The sequence below is a fragment of the Vicia villosa genome, linkage group LG2 (assembly GCF_029867415.1).
Source record: "Vicia villosa cultivar HV-30 ecotype Madison, WI linkage group LG2, Vvil1.0, whole genome shotgun sequence".
NCBI classification, from domain to species: Eukaryota; Viridiplantae; Streptophyta; class Magnoliopsida; order Fabales; family Fabaceae; genus Vicia; species Vicia villosa.
The window spans coordinates 217,424,056-217,441,466 of NC_081181.1; the positions used below are offsets into that span (position 1 = coordinate 217,424,056).

Sequence of the window (17,411 nt, forward strand, 5' to 3'; positions counted from 1 at the left end):
CTCAAAATGGGTCTTTTGCGACATAGTTTCTAATGTCTTCATCTCCAAATCTTTATCTTGTAAGACTTGGTAAGGGTATTGGTTTTGGTGTTCGGAGGTCTGATGGAGTTGGTACTGAGTTTGGTATGAGCTATGTTGGCTTGGTTGACTTTGTTGACTTTGTTGGCGTTGTTGACTTTGTTGGCGTTGTTAACTTTGTTGGCTTTGTTGGTTGTATTGTTGTTGGCGGGGGTCGTGCAATTAGTACGGGTCAGACACATACATTTTAGGGGTTGTGACTGATCTATACCAATTTACATAATCTTCAGTTGGATACATTGGGAATGGGGCAACGGGGAACCGGAGAACATGGCGGAGACGTTCCTTCCACAGGTGGCAATATTCGGGTGAGAATGATTTCCAATCTTGGACATCCCATTGGTGATTCACTCTTTTCATATCCCAGTTTCCCAAATCAGTTGGGGGAGTCGGGATCTCTTGACGCATGCCAAATTGGAGTTTGGCACGGTCAGCTTGGTGCATCTCCATAATGTTGAACCTTATGATAGGTGTTGTCGCAGACCAAACTTCTTGGTCATTAGGGTTCGGCTCATGTTCGAGATCCATGTATGGTCTCCAATAAAACTGCATAGGAAAAAAGAATACAATATATTATTTGGAAGATGGTTGGTAATACATATATGATTCATAAAAAATTGATGGTAATACATCTTGAGGCTGGAGGTGATCCAAAAATTATCGATACAAAATTTCCCCCCTCGGGTTCTTGCTGTATTTCAACCCAGTACCACAAAACCTTAAACAAAAAAGAGGGAACATGTATTTCCATTTTTTTCTAGAAGAGAGTGAGAAATTTGAAACAAAGTTATAAACTTACCTTGTTGCATAAGGGAACGTGAAGTTGCCGTCGTTTGCAAGGGCTAGCAGGGGCGGATGCACATTATGTGGTAAGGGGGCTCAAGCCCCCACAAAGAAAAAAATGTTGGGTTAAAAATATCTAAAGTTTTGTAATTTGTCCCCATTAAAAAAATATTTGTTACAAATATAAACATGTTATTTAATAAAATAATATATATTAATACTAATTTTAAGTTTTTAACTATTATTGTTTGATTAAATGCACTTATTTAACATTAAATATATACTACAGTATAAAATAGAAATTAATTGTGATACCTTTTATGTAAAATTGTATATTCGAATTTGAGTTCTTACATTATTTTATTTTGATGAATACTATAACTAAAATTTGCCCCCACCACTAAATATTCCTGGATCCGCCACTGAGGGCTAGTGTGGTCATTCTCCACCAACCCCATACTTGCAAGGGCTAGTTTTATGCATTAACTCAACCAACATTCCAACATTACCAACGTGAAATCGTATTGTCAAATCTGAATGCAGGCAGATGGATAGATAATCTAGACAGAGAGAAATGGACTAGGGATTACGACAACGGGCAACGATGGGGGTACATGACTACAAATCTTGTGGAGTCAATGAACGGTATTTTTAAGAGCATCAGACACCTTCCAATTACTGCCTTGGTGAGATCAACCTACTTTAGGATGGCTTCCCTTTTCGCAAGAAGAGGTGAACGGTGAAGTGCAGTTTCAGAATCGGGACAACTGTTCAGCAAAAGTTGCATGAAATTTATGAAAGAACAATCTGCCAAAGCCAACACCCATCATGTTACAGCTTTTGACCGATTCAACCGCACCTTCGGTGTCAAAGAAACAATTGACCATAATGAGGGCCTACCGAGACAAGAGTACAGGGTTCTGCTGGAAGAAGGGTGGTTCGACTGCGAAAAGTTTCAAGTCTTTCGCATGTCTTGCTCCCGTGTCATAGCAGCATGTTCATATGCGCACCGAGATGTCTTCTCTTATCTCCCATTTACAAGACCGACACCTTGCTCGGAGTATACAATAATGCATTTCCAATGATGGCAAAGAAGGATTACTGGCATGCGTATGAGGGGAGGTAGTTTGGCATAATGACAACATGCGACGAAAGAAAAAAGATCGACCTAACAGCACGCATATCAGAACCGGAATGGATGATCATGAAAAAATGTTAAGAAAGTGTAGCATTTGTCGTCAAGTAGGGCACAATAAAAATAATTGTCCTAATCGTGGATCAACCTCCACCAACCAATAATTGTATGTCATGTATTTGTAATATCTTTTATGCAATCAACTAGACTTTCGATCTCTCCTTGAAAATAATAGATTGATTTTGTACTACAGATAAACAGTACATGAGCTCAAAATTTTCGAAAATATATTTCCAGAGTCTGAAAATATATTTTTAAACTATTTTATTTACAAAATGGAAGTGTTATTCATTTACGCATGTATTTGATATAATTTATAAAGCTTCCAGAGATGCATCTCCAAAATTTAGGGAAAATTTTCCAATTTTCATAAGGTCTTTTTCCACTATATAAGATGCATTAAAAAATTCCCTAAACTACCGTCTTGTAAAGTCTAACTCGACTCAATCTATTCGCACTTTATTTCACCCAACGTCTAATGAAGAATGCAAAATGAAGAGCTTAAAAATTCGTGTCTCTATCGAGTACTTTTAGCTTGGCCCCCAACACTCAAGTTAGAATGTTACGAATAAATCTAAGGTTCGATTTGGATAATCTAAGGGGGTGTTTAGAAGTTGGTTTTTGAAAAGTTTTGAAAGGGAAGACTTTAGAGGAATGCGCATATATTCAAAAATATGTTTGATATTTTTAAAAAAATTTAAACACAATATGATCTTATATGCTAATGTAGTATACTATTTCTTAAATTTTGTAAAAATATCAAACATATTTCTAGATATAGATGCAACTCTCCAAAGTCTTTCAATCCAAAAACCAACTCCCAATCAGCCCTAAAAGTTTAATTGCAAAGTAAATTGATATATACTAAAAGTCTAGCAAACATAACAAAATAGCTAAAGATAAAGAAATTTTGGAGAACACAAGATTTGGTTTATGAATTTTTTGTTATGGACTTTGAAGAGTTTATTGCTATATACTCCCTCCGGTCCTATTTATAATAAAAAATTCTCTTTTTAGATACATTGAATAAATAATATATCTGGACAATTTATTGTCCAAATACATTATTTATTCAATCTATCTAAAAAGATAATATTTTCTTATAAATGGGACCAGAGGTAGTATTAAAGATAGAGATAGGAACTTGAATACAATGAATAACTTTTGTTTGCATTATCTGTAATGTCTTATTATGTGGTGTTTCTACTTGCTCAATTTTCCAAGCTTATATTATATCTGCCCATTGAAGTGGGAAATACTTGTCAATGTTTCTACTAAGCAGATATGTATGTGTACTGCAGTTGTAGTCTACATTTTTACAAAGACAAACACTATACAATCTACCTAGACTCTACTCATAGCAAGCACAAATAAGTTGTTTCTACTAAGCAGATATGTATGTGTACTGCAGTTGTAGTCTACATATTTACAAATACAGACACTATACAATCTACCTAGACTCTACTCATAGCAAGCACAAATAAGAAGATTACTATCCACAGTTACACATCAGTGATATCCAATTGATATCCACAAAAAATATGCAGGGAAAATTCTTCTTGAAGCATTTGTTCAGCTATATGATTCGCTACATTAGTTTAGCTCTATAATATCTTTCATGACTAACCTCCCCTCCCTATAACTAAGTAACTAACTAACTGAAGTTAGTTGGTATCTTCAAAATGCTGGTAAATCTATAAATAGATTGCACCCAGTGAAAGGTTTGAATAGAAGAATATTTTCGGAAAACAGAACCTTACATTTCTCTCAAATTCTCTCTAGATAGTTAACATTTTCAATAAGTTCAATAGAATAATCATAGTAATGGAAGTAGATCTGTACAGATTCTTATAGTAATAGGTAAATATGGACAATGACACAGATCCTCATCACTTACTTTTAAAACCCAAGAAAAATGATATAAAATAAATATCAATGGGCAACACACAAAGAACCCCGAGAATCCTAAGCAGAAACCACAAGACTACCCCCAAAAAAATGGCAACAAAAGGACTGACAATAGTAATGTAAAATAAATATCGAAACCCAAGAATTCTAAGCAGAGACCAAAAGATTAACCCAAAAAAAAGGCAAGAAAAGGACGGACAATAGTAATGTAAAATCGCAGCTTTTGACTAAAATAACCCAAACTCTACAGTAATTGTACCAATGACACGAAATATATCCAGGACTCTGCTGCACACGATCAAACACTACTGCTGCTTGCAATCAGGAGGGTGCTCTGTGCTAGTGCTAAGATTCTGCAGTTAAGACAAACAAAACATTATATAGTAAGAATGCCAGTTACCCATAAGTTACCCATAGTTTAACAGATAGTTACGATAAAAGAACAGAATCAATAATCAGTAATCTGATATGAGAATGCAGCAGAATATGCCAAATTAAGAAATCTGTGCCATACCTTGCTCTTTCTTTTCCCCTTCCCTTCATCTTCTTCCTCCTCATCATCGTCATCGTCATCCTCCTCATCATCGTCGTCCTCATCATCATCCTCACCCTCTTCATCACCATCACCATCTTCATCTGTGTCAAAATCACTCTCAACAGCCTCTCCCGTGAACCAAGACACAGCATGAGGAATAATTTTGTCTCTTATTGTAGAACTGCAAATGCACACCAACATAAATTCATCTCAGAGTACAAGATAGTAGTAGAGGGGGGAGGGGGAATTTGTTTTCCAGAGACACCTACTCTTTCCAGTTTTATAGATGTCAATTTTTTCTTCTCCAAATAAAAAGAGTAAGTCTAAATTCACTAAACTCAAATGTCATCAAGACCAACAGATACACCAAGAGACTTCACGAGTCAGATCAGAGATGTAAAATATATATATATCACGAAGTATTCACTAGTGACTTACCCAATGTCATAATCATGTTCCATCAAATTCTGAAGCTCTTCAACCTATCAATGTAAGCAACAAAGGCAATGATTAATAACAATCATTTTAAAAACTTTTAGTGGATAGATATAAAGTAAAGACGTACAATATCATCATCAATTTCATCATCATCCTCAGGAATCTGAGGAGGGCTGAAAATGTTGAAAAAACTTTCACATTTTTCAGTTTTTATGATCGGTTTGTCATTTTTTGATCCTTTCTTTGGCTTCTTCTTCAGAACCTTTAGTACCAAACACTTTCCTGGATTCCACTCAATTACCGTTCTACAATGTTCAAAAAATAATTAACATAAAGCAAACAGAAATGTGAATATTAAACCTAAGAAATTAAAGAGATATTGCTTACCCAATTGATTTCTCTAATATAGGGTCATCATCTTCAATCATGTGATATGTCTTTGTCAGCACAGAATTTTGGAAATAAGGATTAGAATCAAAATAAAAGTCCAGCTTGAAACCCTTGGGATTGTTAATTTTACACCACTTGATATCTTTGAGATACTTGAGGGCCTCCTCATCACGTTCAGTAATCTATCACAGAAAAAGAAAAAGCAGACGTAACTAAATCTGCAATCATTAACAAATGGAAGCTATACAATATATATATATATATATATATATATATATATATATATATATATATATATATATATATATATATATATATATATACAGAAATTCCGTTACCTCTTCAGCCAGTATTTCATGAGTCTTCAATGCAGTTAACCAAAAGTTAGGCACTCCTTTCTCTGAATTTAAAGGAAGATGAAAAGTAGTATCAAAAGAGAACGTATACATATAGCTACAACCTACACAGGTGAACAAAACTAAAATAGCATACCTTCAGCTCCTTTGTTTTCTTCTCCCAGGACTGTTTCATCTGTTATTCCTTCAACCTCAATAACACCATTGACAATCTCATACCTCTATAACCATTATAAAAAAAACTTGTAACCATTGTGAAACAAGTAATTCTGGCAGAAAGTTAGATATTATAATCATAACCAATAAGTAACACACACCTTAGTATAAAGTGGTTCATAAAGCTTCTGGTATTTAGCTTCCAACTGAGCTCGCTCCTCTAAAAACTTAGTCTCCAGTTCATCATGTTCGCTCTGCAAGTTAAAAAAACCAAATCATACTGTCATTTCGCCTCACTAATATAAAATTGGAACTTCTAACACAAATTAAAAACAAATGCAACTCATTATCAAACTCAAGGAAATAAGTATTCTAGTAGCACAAGTAGATTGAATTCAAGATCAATTGTTAAAACTAAACAACCCTAGTATACCTATGACAGTATTAAAGAAAAGTAATTACAACTACTATGTAAAACACGAGAAAATAGCAAGATCATCAAACCTGCAAAACTTTAAGAACCTCAACGCGTTGCTTGACTTTTGGTGACAGCGTTTCCAGGATATCCACATGCTCCCCAGCCAAGAGCTGAAGCTTATCCTACATAAAAAGTAGACATTGCAGAAATAATTACACAATGAACAAGAAAATCTCACATTGCAAACTCATGAAATTAATACTTCCATTATAGCTATGAAGCTGTGACGCGGTGTCTGATTCCCGCCGACAGGTGTAAAAAAAATCAGATAAGTGTCGGAAAAGTCAGATAAGTGTGGTCGCCGTATCATGTCCTAATACTATAGTTTTGCAATGTCATGGTTGATTGAGAAACAATGGATTCCAATTCGATACGACGAAAAAATACTACTGTAATTAAAATTCTGATTACTGAGGATAATTCAACATGATATGCAGCGTTTAAAACTTACTTTGAGTGCATTGACGAGACCAGCACGATCTTCAGCGCTAAGAGCTATATGAAAAAACAAACACAAGATTTTAGAGCTAGGTTTTTCTCAAAGTTAGTTACTAGGATTTAAAAATTCGAAGTGATGAAAAGATAGTTAACAATAAGTTGTTGAGAAATGGATAATCGGCGTGATTATGATTAAGAGATTGTGATTGAAATTACCGGCGGCAGCGGCAGGAAGATCGGCGGAGTGATCGGACATGATGAAGAGAAGGCGAGAAAAATGAAGAAGGAAAATGGAGAAAGAAAAGAATGAATAGATATAGGGAGGAGGAGTTATTTCCGCTGAAAAACAGTGAATGTGTATCTTTTTCTGTTGAGTTTGTTTAGACGTGCGGGTTGAGAGCGTGAGAAACACTCTGGTGACAGCTCAGTTGGACCTAACAGAAACCCTGGGCCTGGCCTTTTTATGAGGCCACTATTTTTGAACACTTTCCCAATCTCTCATGTTTTTTAAAATGGGAAATGCTGTTTCCAACCTAAAAGTGTGTCTCAAACTTAAAAATACTTTATGCATCTTTAGAGGCATTTTAAGCATCTCTAGTATTTTTTTTTTAATTTTTTTTGGTCAAAATTTAATTCGGAGATTGAGAGTGTTTACCGAAATAAATATTTAAAATATTTTAAAATTATTTAAAGATTTGTCTAGGAAAACTTCGAAAACATATGTGAGCAAATCCTCTTTTAAAGCAACATCTTCTCAGCATTGACTATGTGTAATATTAACTAACATTATCATTATTATTATTATTATTATTATTATTATTATTATTATTATTATTATTATTATTATTATTATTATTATTATTATATATATATATATATATATATATATATATATATATATATGGTTTTATAAATGAAAATAGAAAAACTAATTTTTAATTTTAAATAGGACACAAGTTAAATATATTATAATTAAAAAATTAAAATTGAATAAAATTTTTAAAATGTTAAAATTGAATACATAGTTTTACAAAAATATTTCTACAAATAATTCACTAACATGTGTCTTTTGACTTTGAGGATATGTTAACCTTTAGTTATGAATATGTATTTGTTTTTTTTAATTATAGTGTGAAGACCCATTTTGGACAGTTGGATGTCATAGTTTTTGGATATGGCGCGATAGGGAGGAACATAAAGAGTAATACCAAATACCTCCAAGTTAGGGAATCTATGTTCAAAAAAGAGTATATGATTATGATGATATCAAGAAGAATAATGAAGTAGTGAGGTGTTGAGAGAAGACTGTTATAATGGTAGGCTGAAGACCCCTAGAGATGATTGGGTGAAACTTCATACGTATGGGGTGTTGTCGTAAACATGGCTTATGGATGCGAAGTTATCATTCGTAACATGTGTGGCGAGTGTAAGGGTGGGTTTTCAAAGAATATTGGGAAGTGTAGTGCTTTTCGGGTCGAGTTATGGGACATATTTGAAGGGTTAACCGTCACCAAAAATTTAGGTATGTTGAAATTGGGGCTGAATGTGGACTCCTTAGCCGTTGTCAAATTTTTATAGTTGGATAAAGTAACAGATATATATGGATACTCGTTGGTCAAGCAAATTTATAAGCTCATGGATATGCATGAGAAAGTGAGATTGTGCACTATGTTGAGAACGTAACAAGTGTGAGTAGTGTGGGGAAATAGTCTCATATTAGATAGGAATATAGTGACTTGAGCATTTATAAGTGGGAGAATTCACCCACTTATCACCTTAGGATTTTAGGTGGACAAGTGGTGTGTCTCCCATAAAAATGTGTTGCTTAAAAGAAAGTCCCACAAAATAAAAATGTTCATCGCTAGTCCCCCTGATTGTTGCACCAACACTCTTATAGAGAAGCAAACATTTGTGCGGATACAATAGCAAAAGCTAATATTGATATTGAAGAGGATGTAGTTTTCTTAAAAGACGCTCCAACTTTTATTAAGCATATATTAGATGTTGATGTAATGGATTTTTTTTTTTTTTTGAAATTTGCTTTTGTTGTAGCTTTCTTCTTGCTGGCATGAGGACTTTTTTATTTACCAAAAAAATAATTACAACAGTTAAATTTATTTAATAATAATATTTAATTTGAGGGTTTAGTTGGTAAAATTGAATGTGAATAACATATATTGCAGAAATAATTCAAGAAACCACTTAGGTCATCTCCAACGGCTAACAATTGCTGTTTCGTACGCCAGCTGGAAGCAAATGGTAAAATGAATGTTCCGCCACGCATGCCAACGTTCAAATGCATTGCAACGGTAAGTTTAAATAAAATATTAATATAAGTTGGAAGTTGTGCTATGCAACGGCTCTTTTGTTTTTTTATTTTATTTTAATAATTTATTTGGTTATAAATAGAAGTAAATGTTAGTCAAATTTTATCACACAAATTTATTCCTTACTCCTAGTATTTTAAATTTTTCTCTCACAATTTCATTTTATTAGCCTTCAATTGATCATATATTTTACCAAATTTTTCATCTTGTTAGTTCAAATTATTATTGTTAAGGGCAAATGGACCCTAATCAATATAATTTTCAACAATCCATGTTCCATCTCATGCAAAATCAGCAAAATTCTAATCCGCAAAATTCTCAATTTCCCCCCACCGCCAATAAACTCTACCGTATTTTTTCCGCCACCAAACAACCCAAATATTTATTTTAGACCACAGATAAATACTCATGGGGTGAATTTTTCTCATCATGAACCCGAAACACAATATGGGTTTATGTCTGAACGCCAAGTTCCACAATTTTCAACTCAAGTTGGTATTGAAAATACTACAATTGAAAAAGAACAAAGGCGTTCTGTTAAAAAAAAACCTAGAGAGGTATTCACAAGGGAAGAGGATACACTTCTTATGCAATCATGGCTCAATGTTTCAAAGGATCCAATTGTGGGAGTTGATCAAAAAGTTGATAGCTTTTGGTTAAGAATCACCGATAATTATAACCAATATCGTGGGCAGTCACGAGAAAAGCTACAAGGCCAATTAAAATCTCGATGGCATCGAATAAATGGTTGTGTTCAAAAATTTGCTGGGTGTTACAAACAAGCTGTTCATGGAAAAAAAAGTGGGGCATCAGAGAAAGATATCTTAATCAATGCGCATGCTTTTTATGAACAAGATGAAGGTGCACCATTCAATCTTGAGTATGCATGGCGGCTTTTAAAAGATGAACCTAAATGGATGGGAGCATCCACCGAAAATTCTTCAAAGAGAACAAAGAATTCTGTTAGCGGTTCATACACGGCATCGCTAAACTCAGAGACACCTTCAAGTTATGAGTTAAACTCATCATCTCCAATGGAGCGTCCAATGGGACAAAAGGCGACAAAACGAAAAGGTAAGGCAAAGGAAAATGCAAATGCAACTGAACCTCCTTCTAGTGTTATTTCCGATACAAGGAATAAAAGAATGGAAGTAATGGAAAATCTAGCACGACTTAAGGGGGAAGAAAACAAATTAGTCAAGGAAAATATGGAGTTTGAAGCAATGCAATTCATAATGTCAGATACTTCTAAGATGAATGATAGTCAACGTGAATTTCATGAAAAACGTTGTAATAACCTAAAAGAAAAATATGGATGGTAATAATATGCAATGTTCTAGTATTTATTATATTTAAATATTATGTAGTACTTGTTATGTATCAACGACTATTGTAATAAGACGCAATGTTCTAGTATTTTTTAAATTTAAATATTATTCAAACTAGCCGTTATTCAAACTAGCCGTTATTCAAACTAGCTGTTATTCAAACTAGCCGTTATTCAAACTAGCCGTATATATACTCTCATTCTTTTCACACTCTTCTATCATTTTTCTATCACACTTCTATCATCATTCTCTCACTCTTCTATCATTTTTCTATCACCATTCTCTCACTTCAATGGATTCAAACAATTCAAACAACCTCAACAAACTTTTTTGGGAGGTGATTGAAGAAGAACTTATGGACAACACAGATGAAGAACTATTGTTGTCAATGCTCGAGAAGGAACGTCAATCTAGAAGTTCATCAAGGCGAAAAAGAAGATCAGTGATAGATCGGAATCGTGAAGAAGGGCATATACGATTATTCAACGACTACTTCTCAGAAAATCCAGTATACACGGATGCCCAATTCCGTAGAAGGTTCAGAATGCATAGGCATTTGTTTCTTCGAATTGTAGAAACCCTTGGAAATCATGATGAATATTTTCAAATGAGGGTCGATGCAACTGGTAAAATGGGTCTTTCACCATTGCAGAAGTGTACTTCTGCTATTCGTATGTTGGCATATGGATCTTCCGCTGACATTGTAGACGAATATGTTCGAATTGGTGAAAGCACTGCAATTGAGTGCTTAGAGAGATTCGTAAGGGGCGTGAATGAGGTATTTGGGGCTGAGTATTTGAGAAGGCCTAATAACAATGATGTCGAGCATCTTTTACAAATGGGGGAGTCACGTGGATTTCCAGGCATGCTAGGTTCCATTGATTGTATGCATTAGGAATGGAAGAATTGTCCTGTTGCATGAAAAGGACAATTTTGTCGAGGTGATCATGGTAAACCCACGATCATGCTTGAAGCAGTGGCATCACAAGACTTATGGATTTGGCATGCATTTTTTGGTATTGCAGGTTCAAACAATGACATTAATGTGCTAAACCAATCTAATGTGTTTAACGATATTTTGGAAGGACGTGCTGCTACTGTGCAATATACAATCAATGGGAATCCATATAATATGGGGTATTATTTAGCGGATGGTATATATCCTGAGTGGGCTACATTTGTCAAGACCATTTCAATGCCGCAAGGAGAAAAGAGAAAACTATTTGCACAACACCAAGAATCAGCTAGAAAGGATGTGGAACGTGCATTTGGAGTGCTTCAATCTCGATTTGCAATAGTACATGGTCCAGCGCATGCTTGGCACATGGAAACCCTCAAGCATACCATATATGCTTGCATCATATTGCACAACATGATTGTCGAAGACGAACGACACACATATGGAGGTGATTTTGATTACTGTTACGATAATGCAGGTAACAACAACTCAACGACTGAAACATTTAGCGGTCCTCATCCGAATCTTGCAACAAGACTACAAAGAAGAACAACTCTTCGTGAAAAACAAGTTCATCGCCAACTTCAAGGAGATCTAGTCGAGCATATTTGGGAACGTTTTGGACATGAGGACGATGAAAATTAAATTTGAGTAATTATGTTATGTAATTTATTTTTATTGTTTTTAATTATATTTTTATTGTTTTTAATTATATGTCATGCATTTGAGATTAATTTAAATTATAATTTTAAATTTTATGTTTAATTTTATTTATTTTATATTAATTAAAATTTAAATAATTTAAATTATTATTTTAAATCAAATAAAATTTAGTATGAATAAAATATTATTATACAAAGTAAAATTGTGAGACCAATATGAGTTCTTTAGAATTATACCATTGGAGTGAAAATTGGAGTGAGTTGCTTCAAGATGATGTGGACTAATGGATCCCACAATTGAACCAAATAATAGGTTGTATCATTGAAGATGCTCTTATGTCCTTCAAATCGTTGGTGTCTACTTTATAGTGCTACCTATTCATTTGTGTTGTGTCACTGTGTGTATAAACACAAAGGAACACGGGAGAACATTTTCACCAACAAAAAGAATACTATCACACTATATCCATTAGTTGTCTATCCATAGTTGTCAAGACATCGCAAGCTTAACATCTTATCTATTTTTTCAGATATGTGGATGTATCAACTGTTGATGTGGACATGTCTTTAAAAAGGAACATGTTGTTGCATCATCTGAAGCATAATACATTTTTGCTGTAATGGGTGTTTACTGTTAAGCTTGATACACTATTGTAGGATTGATTTGTAAATATCAAAACATCATGTTATGTTAAGGCTTTTGAAGTACTATTACATTCTAAAATCACAAGAACAATATATCTTTCAACCCTTGTGGTGCACTCTTCCAAATTCCAGTTTGAAAAGGTGGAAACAATTTTTTGCATGATTGTTTTGGATCTACTGTTTCTTTATTATTAATGCATTGAACTAACCTTTCGTTTGATATAAACTGCAATGACAATTCCAACTTCGATTCCATTTGTTTAACGAAATCATAATATTCTGTATCGTATATTGGACACACTCCGCACCCTCTTATCATATTACTCTCCTTCTTTTTCCAAGTACCTCCACTTTGAGCAAAGAATTCAAACGAAACCTTTGGATTATAACCAGCCATGAGCTCTTCCATGTTTTCCTTTACGGATTCACTGTTTTGCAGACAACACATTTCATCATACCATATAAAAACATGGTCAGAAAAAACTCGGGGGAATGTATACTAGTCCATGCATCCGTGTTCCCGAGTGTGACCCTTTCGCCACTACCAGTTTCCAGGTTACAATCACATCCAATGAAGTTTTTATCGTCCGACGCAAGCTGACTAGCAACAGCGCAAAAGATAAAACCCATTGACTTGAATTTCGGAGCAGAAGAGAGATCAACAGTCACCGAAGCCTGCGTTGTTCTGTACATGAACCACTCTGGAACTTTACTTCCAGGGTAGATCACGTCAACCGGACCATCAAGAAATTTGCTTCCTAATGTCGAGAGATGATTATATGCCAGTTTCTTCATGTTTACTTGAGCATTTATTTCAATAGCTCTGAGTGAAAGTTCATCCAAGTTAACACAGTTTTGGAATTCTGTGTGTAACTTATATACTTGTAGCTGTATCGGATCAGCAACATTCCAATTGAACATTACAGTCTCTAAAGATGAACAGTTAGTTGCATATAACTCTTTCAGTGATGGCGGAAGCTCTGGAAGATAACGGAGCCTCCTGCAATCCTTTATATCCAGTTTTTCCAGCTTAGAGAGATGCTTGATGCTTGCAGGAAATCTCTCAATATCAGTTCCTTTTAGTAACAATTCACGCAATGACGATAGAGAGCTTACGTTGTCTGGAATTTCGTATAAGTTACGACATTCTTCCAGCTTAAGCGTTTCCAAAGAAGCTAAACCATTAATTAGGATATGAAGATTTGATGCATCAAGTTGTGTGCAACCGTGAATAAGAAGAGCACGAAGTGACCTCAGGTCAGTTACTTTTTCTGGAAGGATGTTTAGGCTTTTGCAAAAATCAAGACTCAACGATTCAAGTTTTACGAGACTACCAATTGACGATGGCAATTCGTTGATATCTGTTGAAGATAAATTTAACTCTTTCATATTATCTGATGTCACTGAAAACTCCTTGAGTCTATAGCAACCACCGAGGAAAAGATCGCGGAGGGATCTTAAATGAGTGTCACTTCGAAGACTGGTAAGCGCTTTGCAGTAAAATAGGTTCAGTCGCACTAGCTTGTTGAGACGTAAAATTGAAGGATGAACACTAAGCAAACTTTTGCAACCATAGAGTTCTACTTCTTCAAGATTCGAGGCCTTTGAAAAATCAGGGAGCTCTACCAGACATTTGGAATAACTGAGATCGATTTTCTTCAAATGTCGAACATTCTATGACAGATAAAAGAAAGACATCAAATGAGTAGAAGAGCCTCAATTCTAGAATTTTAATCACAACAAAAACTATACTAATACCTGGATTCCATCCCAAAGTTTTTCGACTCGGCTCCAAGTTAACTTTAGCTCAACAAGATTTTCTGCACAAAAAGACTGAGGCAAGGATTTCAAAGGATAACTAACCCATTGAAAAAGAAGTAGATCATTTGGCAAAGACTCAAGGCCCTGAGGAAGAAACAAGATTTTCTCATCGCCGTAATGTTGTGTAAATTTAAGAAATTTTAACTGTTGCATCCTGCCGAAGACTTGAGGACTTAAGTGCAGCTCATCAAATTTTGAGACATTCAGAGTTATGCTTTCAATGGCTTTAGTTCCCTGCATAGATAAAAAGACAAAGTAAGATACTATGTGAAATATTATTCAAATTATCGAATTGTAAGGTGTATTGAATACGATTATTAGTCTTTGTTTACCGTGTTATTTGTCAATACTTGATGAACATCGTTAGGATCCCATAACCTACTGCGTTTCCCAGGGTCTTCAATACATTCTTCTCGAACAATCTCCCAACCCATTTCTTTTATCAAGTCATGCATCAATACAACTGATTTTCCAGCGCCCTTGACTTCGATTATAAGTGCTTTATCTTTAAGGACTTTCAATCCAATAATTGTCGAGAAACCACAAGCATCAAGCAAAGCTATTATTTGTTGAACTTCATATCCTTTCAAAAGACACGCAATATATAAAAATATACTCTTTTCTTCTCGGTCGAGTCTATCATAACTCAGTCTTAATACATTTTGCATTTTTGCATGAGGCATTTTCTTAAGTTTCTGCAATTGACTTTCCCATTCTATTTTGCTTTTACCATAAAGAAAAGAACCTAACACTTTCAAAACTAAAGGGTTTCCATTAGCGTAACGAATCACGCTTTTTGATAGCTCAATCCACTCCATGTCAAGACAACCATGTTTGAAAGCATTCATGATGAAAAGCTTAATAGCATCATCAGACTCTAATGCCTTGGCCTCGTATATACGATTGACTCTTTTACCAAGCACTTGCTTATCTCTTGTTGTTACAATGATTCTACTGCCAGATCCAAACCAATCAAGTCCTCCAACTAAATTCTCGAGGTGCTCTAAGTCATTGATATCATCGAGAACGAGAAGAACCTTTTTACGTGCGAGCCTTCTCTTAACATAAGGCGGAACTCCATTAGGTGTACCGATATGTAGATCGTTTTCCTTAAGCAATATAGAGAGAATTTTATTCTTCACGTAAATCATTCCATGCTTCTCTGATTCTTCGGTTATGTTTGCCATAAAGCAACACCCTTCATATTCAAAACATAGACGGTTATACACTGCAGCTGCAAGAGTTGTCTTGCCAATACCGCCCATACCCCAAATGCCAATGACAAGAACATTTACAGTTGAAGCTAGGCACAAAAGTGACTCCAAATCTGCAATCCGTTCTTCAATTCCGACAAGATCGGTTAACTCACTTTGGTACATTACATTCAACTTGGAGGACAAACATTTGACAATTTCTTCTATAAGCTCTACTTCATCCCTACACAACAATAAAAAAGAAAATCTTCATCATCTTTAAGAGCTTGTTTGTTTCCATTACTATATAAAAGTTGAAATGTAAGTAAATAGTACTAGGGTTTACCCAAAATTTGATGAATGAAATCCAGAAAGATTAGCAGCTATAGTCAAAGCGGATCTCCAATTTTGCACCTTATTGCCTAACCTTGTTCCATTAACTTTTTCATGCATAGCTAATGAATCTCCATAACTCCCTTTATGGTGCCTTACATCAGTTGGATTTACATTGTAAAAAACAGGAATCACAACTTGTTTATTTCTGGCCATACATTCAATTATCTTGACAAGTTCTTCCAAGCACCATTTTGAAGAAGCATAGTCCTTTGAAAAAATGACCAAAGACATAAGTGATCCTTCAATGGCTTTAACAAGTGAGTTTGATATATTATCTCCTCCTTCTAGTCTGTCATCCACGTATGCATCAACTTGCTTCTGGCGAAGTTCTTTTCTTAAATGGCTTAGAAAACCATGTCGTATGTCTGTGCCTCTAAAGCTTATGAATACATCGTATTTGATTGGAAGAACATGGGAAGAAAATGATGATGATGATGATGATGATGATGATGATGATGATGATGATGATGATGATGATGATGATGATGATGATGCCATTCAATAGTTAATACAATAGCTAGCATAGCAACCAATGCAAAAGAAAAATGCTAGTAATAAAAGAGAATGCTTAGGTCTTAATTAGTTTGTGAGATTATCTAAAGCATGTTCTAGGAAATGTTAGATCTTTGTGTGTGGTCTGAATTTAGTATTAGTCCTGTCATGTCAAGTAGACTTATCTGTATTAAAGAGAATCAATTTTCACATAAGTCATCTTCATAAATTTAATCAAACACTAAAAAAATTGAATTTGAATAGTACACTAATGTGTTAAAATGGGATTTGGATCCTCTCCTTCATTTTTCTCTCCTTCCCTCTCCATCATCTCTATCTCTCTCTTAATCTCACTCTCACTCATCAATAAAAAAACAAAATTTAATCAAGAGAGAGAATGCAATTAAGAGAGAGATAGAGAGGATGGAGAGGGAAGGAGAGAAAAATGAAGGAGAGGATCCAAAGTGTACTATTTTACTAATATAGTTTTTTTTGACATATATCTTCATGAGAATAACATTCATTAATGTATAAATATTGATGGTATAATTTAATGATTTTTTAATAAATAATCCAATTTTTTTTTTAAAAATAACCAATAGCTCACATTTCACATTAATTTTTAACGGGAAATGCTCACGAGTGTCCTTAGGCCTTGGGGCACTCTTTAAGTGATTAAAGTAGTATGTTTTTTTAAAAATGCATGTATTTAATGCATTGAAATTAAAATATTAATTTATGTAAAAAATATTTTCTTTATTTAATATTTTTAAAGAGTATCCCAAGGGCACTCATTCATATTAATTTCGGTATGCATGCGTCACGAGTGAAGGC

The 17,411-nt window shown here is 34.5% G+C and overlaps 3 protein-coding genes and 1 pseudogene across 3 annotated transcripts; 2 read left to right on the forward strand and 2 right to left on the reverse strand.

Moving 5' to 3' along the window:
- Nucleotides 1-3,848: 3,848 nt before the first annotated feature.
- Nucleotides 3,849-7,120, reverse strand: LOC131653911 (nucleosome assembly protein 1;4-like). Its single transcript, XM_058924254.1, has 11 exons — nt 6,972-7,120; nt 6,769-6,812; nt 6,344-6,439; nt 6,001-6,093; nt 5,820-5,904; nt 5,666-5,727; nt 5,325-5,509; nt 5,065-5,242; nt 4,938-4,981; nt 4,479-4,680; nt 3,849-4,317 (listed from the first exon to the last, which is right to left on the reverse strand). Exons 1-11 carry the CDS (start codon nt 7,009-7,011, stop codon nt 4,270-4,272), a joined length of 1,077 nt encoding a protein of 358 aa, XP_058780237.1. The 5' UTR covers nt 7,012-7,120; the 3' UTR covers nt 3,849-4,269.
- A 2,417-nt stretch (nt 7,121-9,537) lies between these two features.
- LOC131651338 (glutathione S-transferase T3-like) lies at nt 9,538-10,404 on the forward strand. The gene has a single exon (XM_058921002.1). It carries the CDS (start codon nt 9,538-9,540, stop codon nt 10,402-10,404), a length of 867 nt encoding a protein of 288 aa, XP_058776985.1.
- Nucleotides 10,405-10,702: 298 nt separating this feature from the next.
- On the forward strand, nt 10,703-12,013 carry LOC131651339 (uncharacterized). Its single transcript, XM_058921004.1, is given in 1 exon segment — nt 10,703-12,013. A coding segment is annotated over 1 exon segment (1,311 nt).
- A 269-nt stretch (nt 12,014-12,282) lies between these two features.
- On the reverse strand, nt 12,283-16,656 carry LOC131653912 (disease resistance-like protein DSC1; annotated as a pseudogene).
- Nucleotides 16,657-17,411: the final 755 nt, after the last annotated feature.

Bases quoted from the DNA above. Each gene is read 5' to 3' on its own strand.
- LOC131651338 (XM_058921002.1), top strand. From the start codon at position 9,538: ATGTCTGAACGCCAAGTTCCACAATTTTCAACTCAAGTTGGTATTGAA.
- LOC131653911 (XM_058924254.1), bottom strand. From the start codon at position 7,011: ATGTCCGATCACTCCGCCGATCTTCCTGCCGCTGCCGCCG. The intron at 5,728-5,819 runs GTATGCTATTTT...CTTTAAATTCAG, and splicing joins AGAAAACAAAGGAGCTGAAG to AGAAAGGAGTGCCTAACTTT. The intron at 4,982-5,064 runs GTACGTCTTTAC...TTACATTGATAG, and splicing joins ATGAAATTGATGATGATATT to GTTGAAGAGCTTCAGAATTT.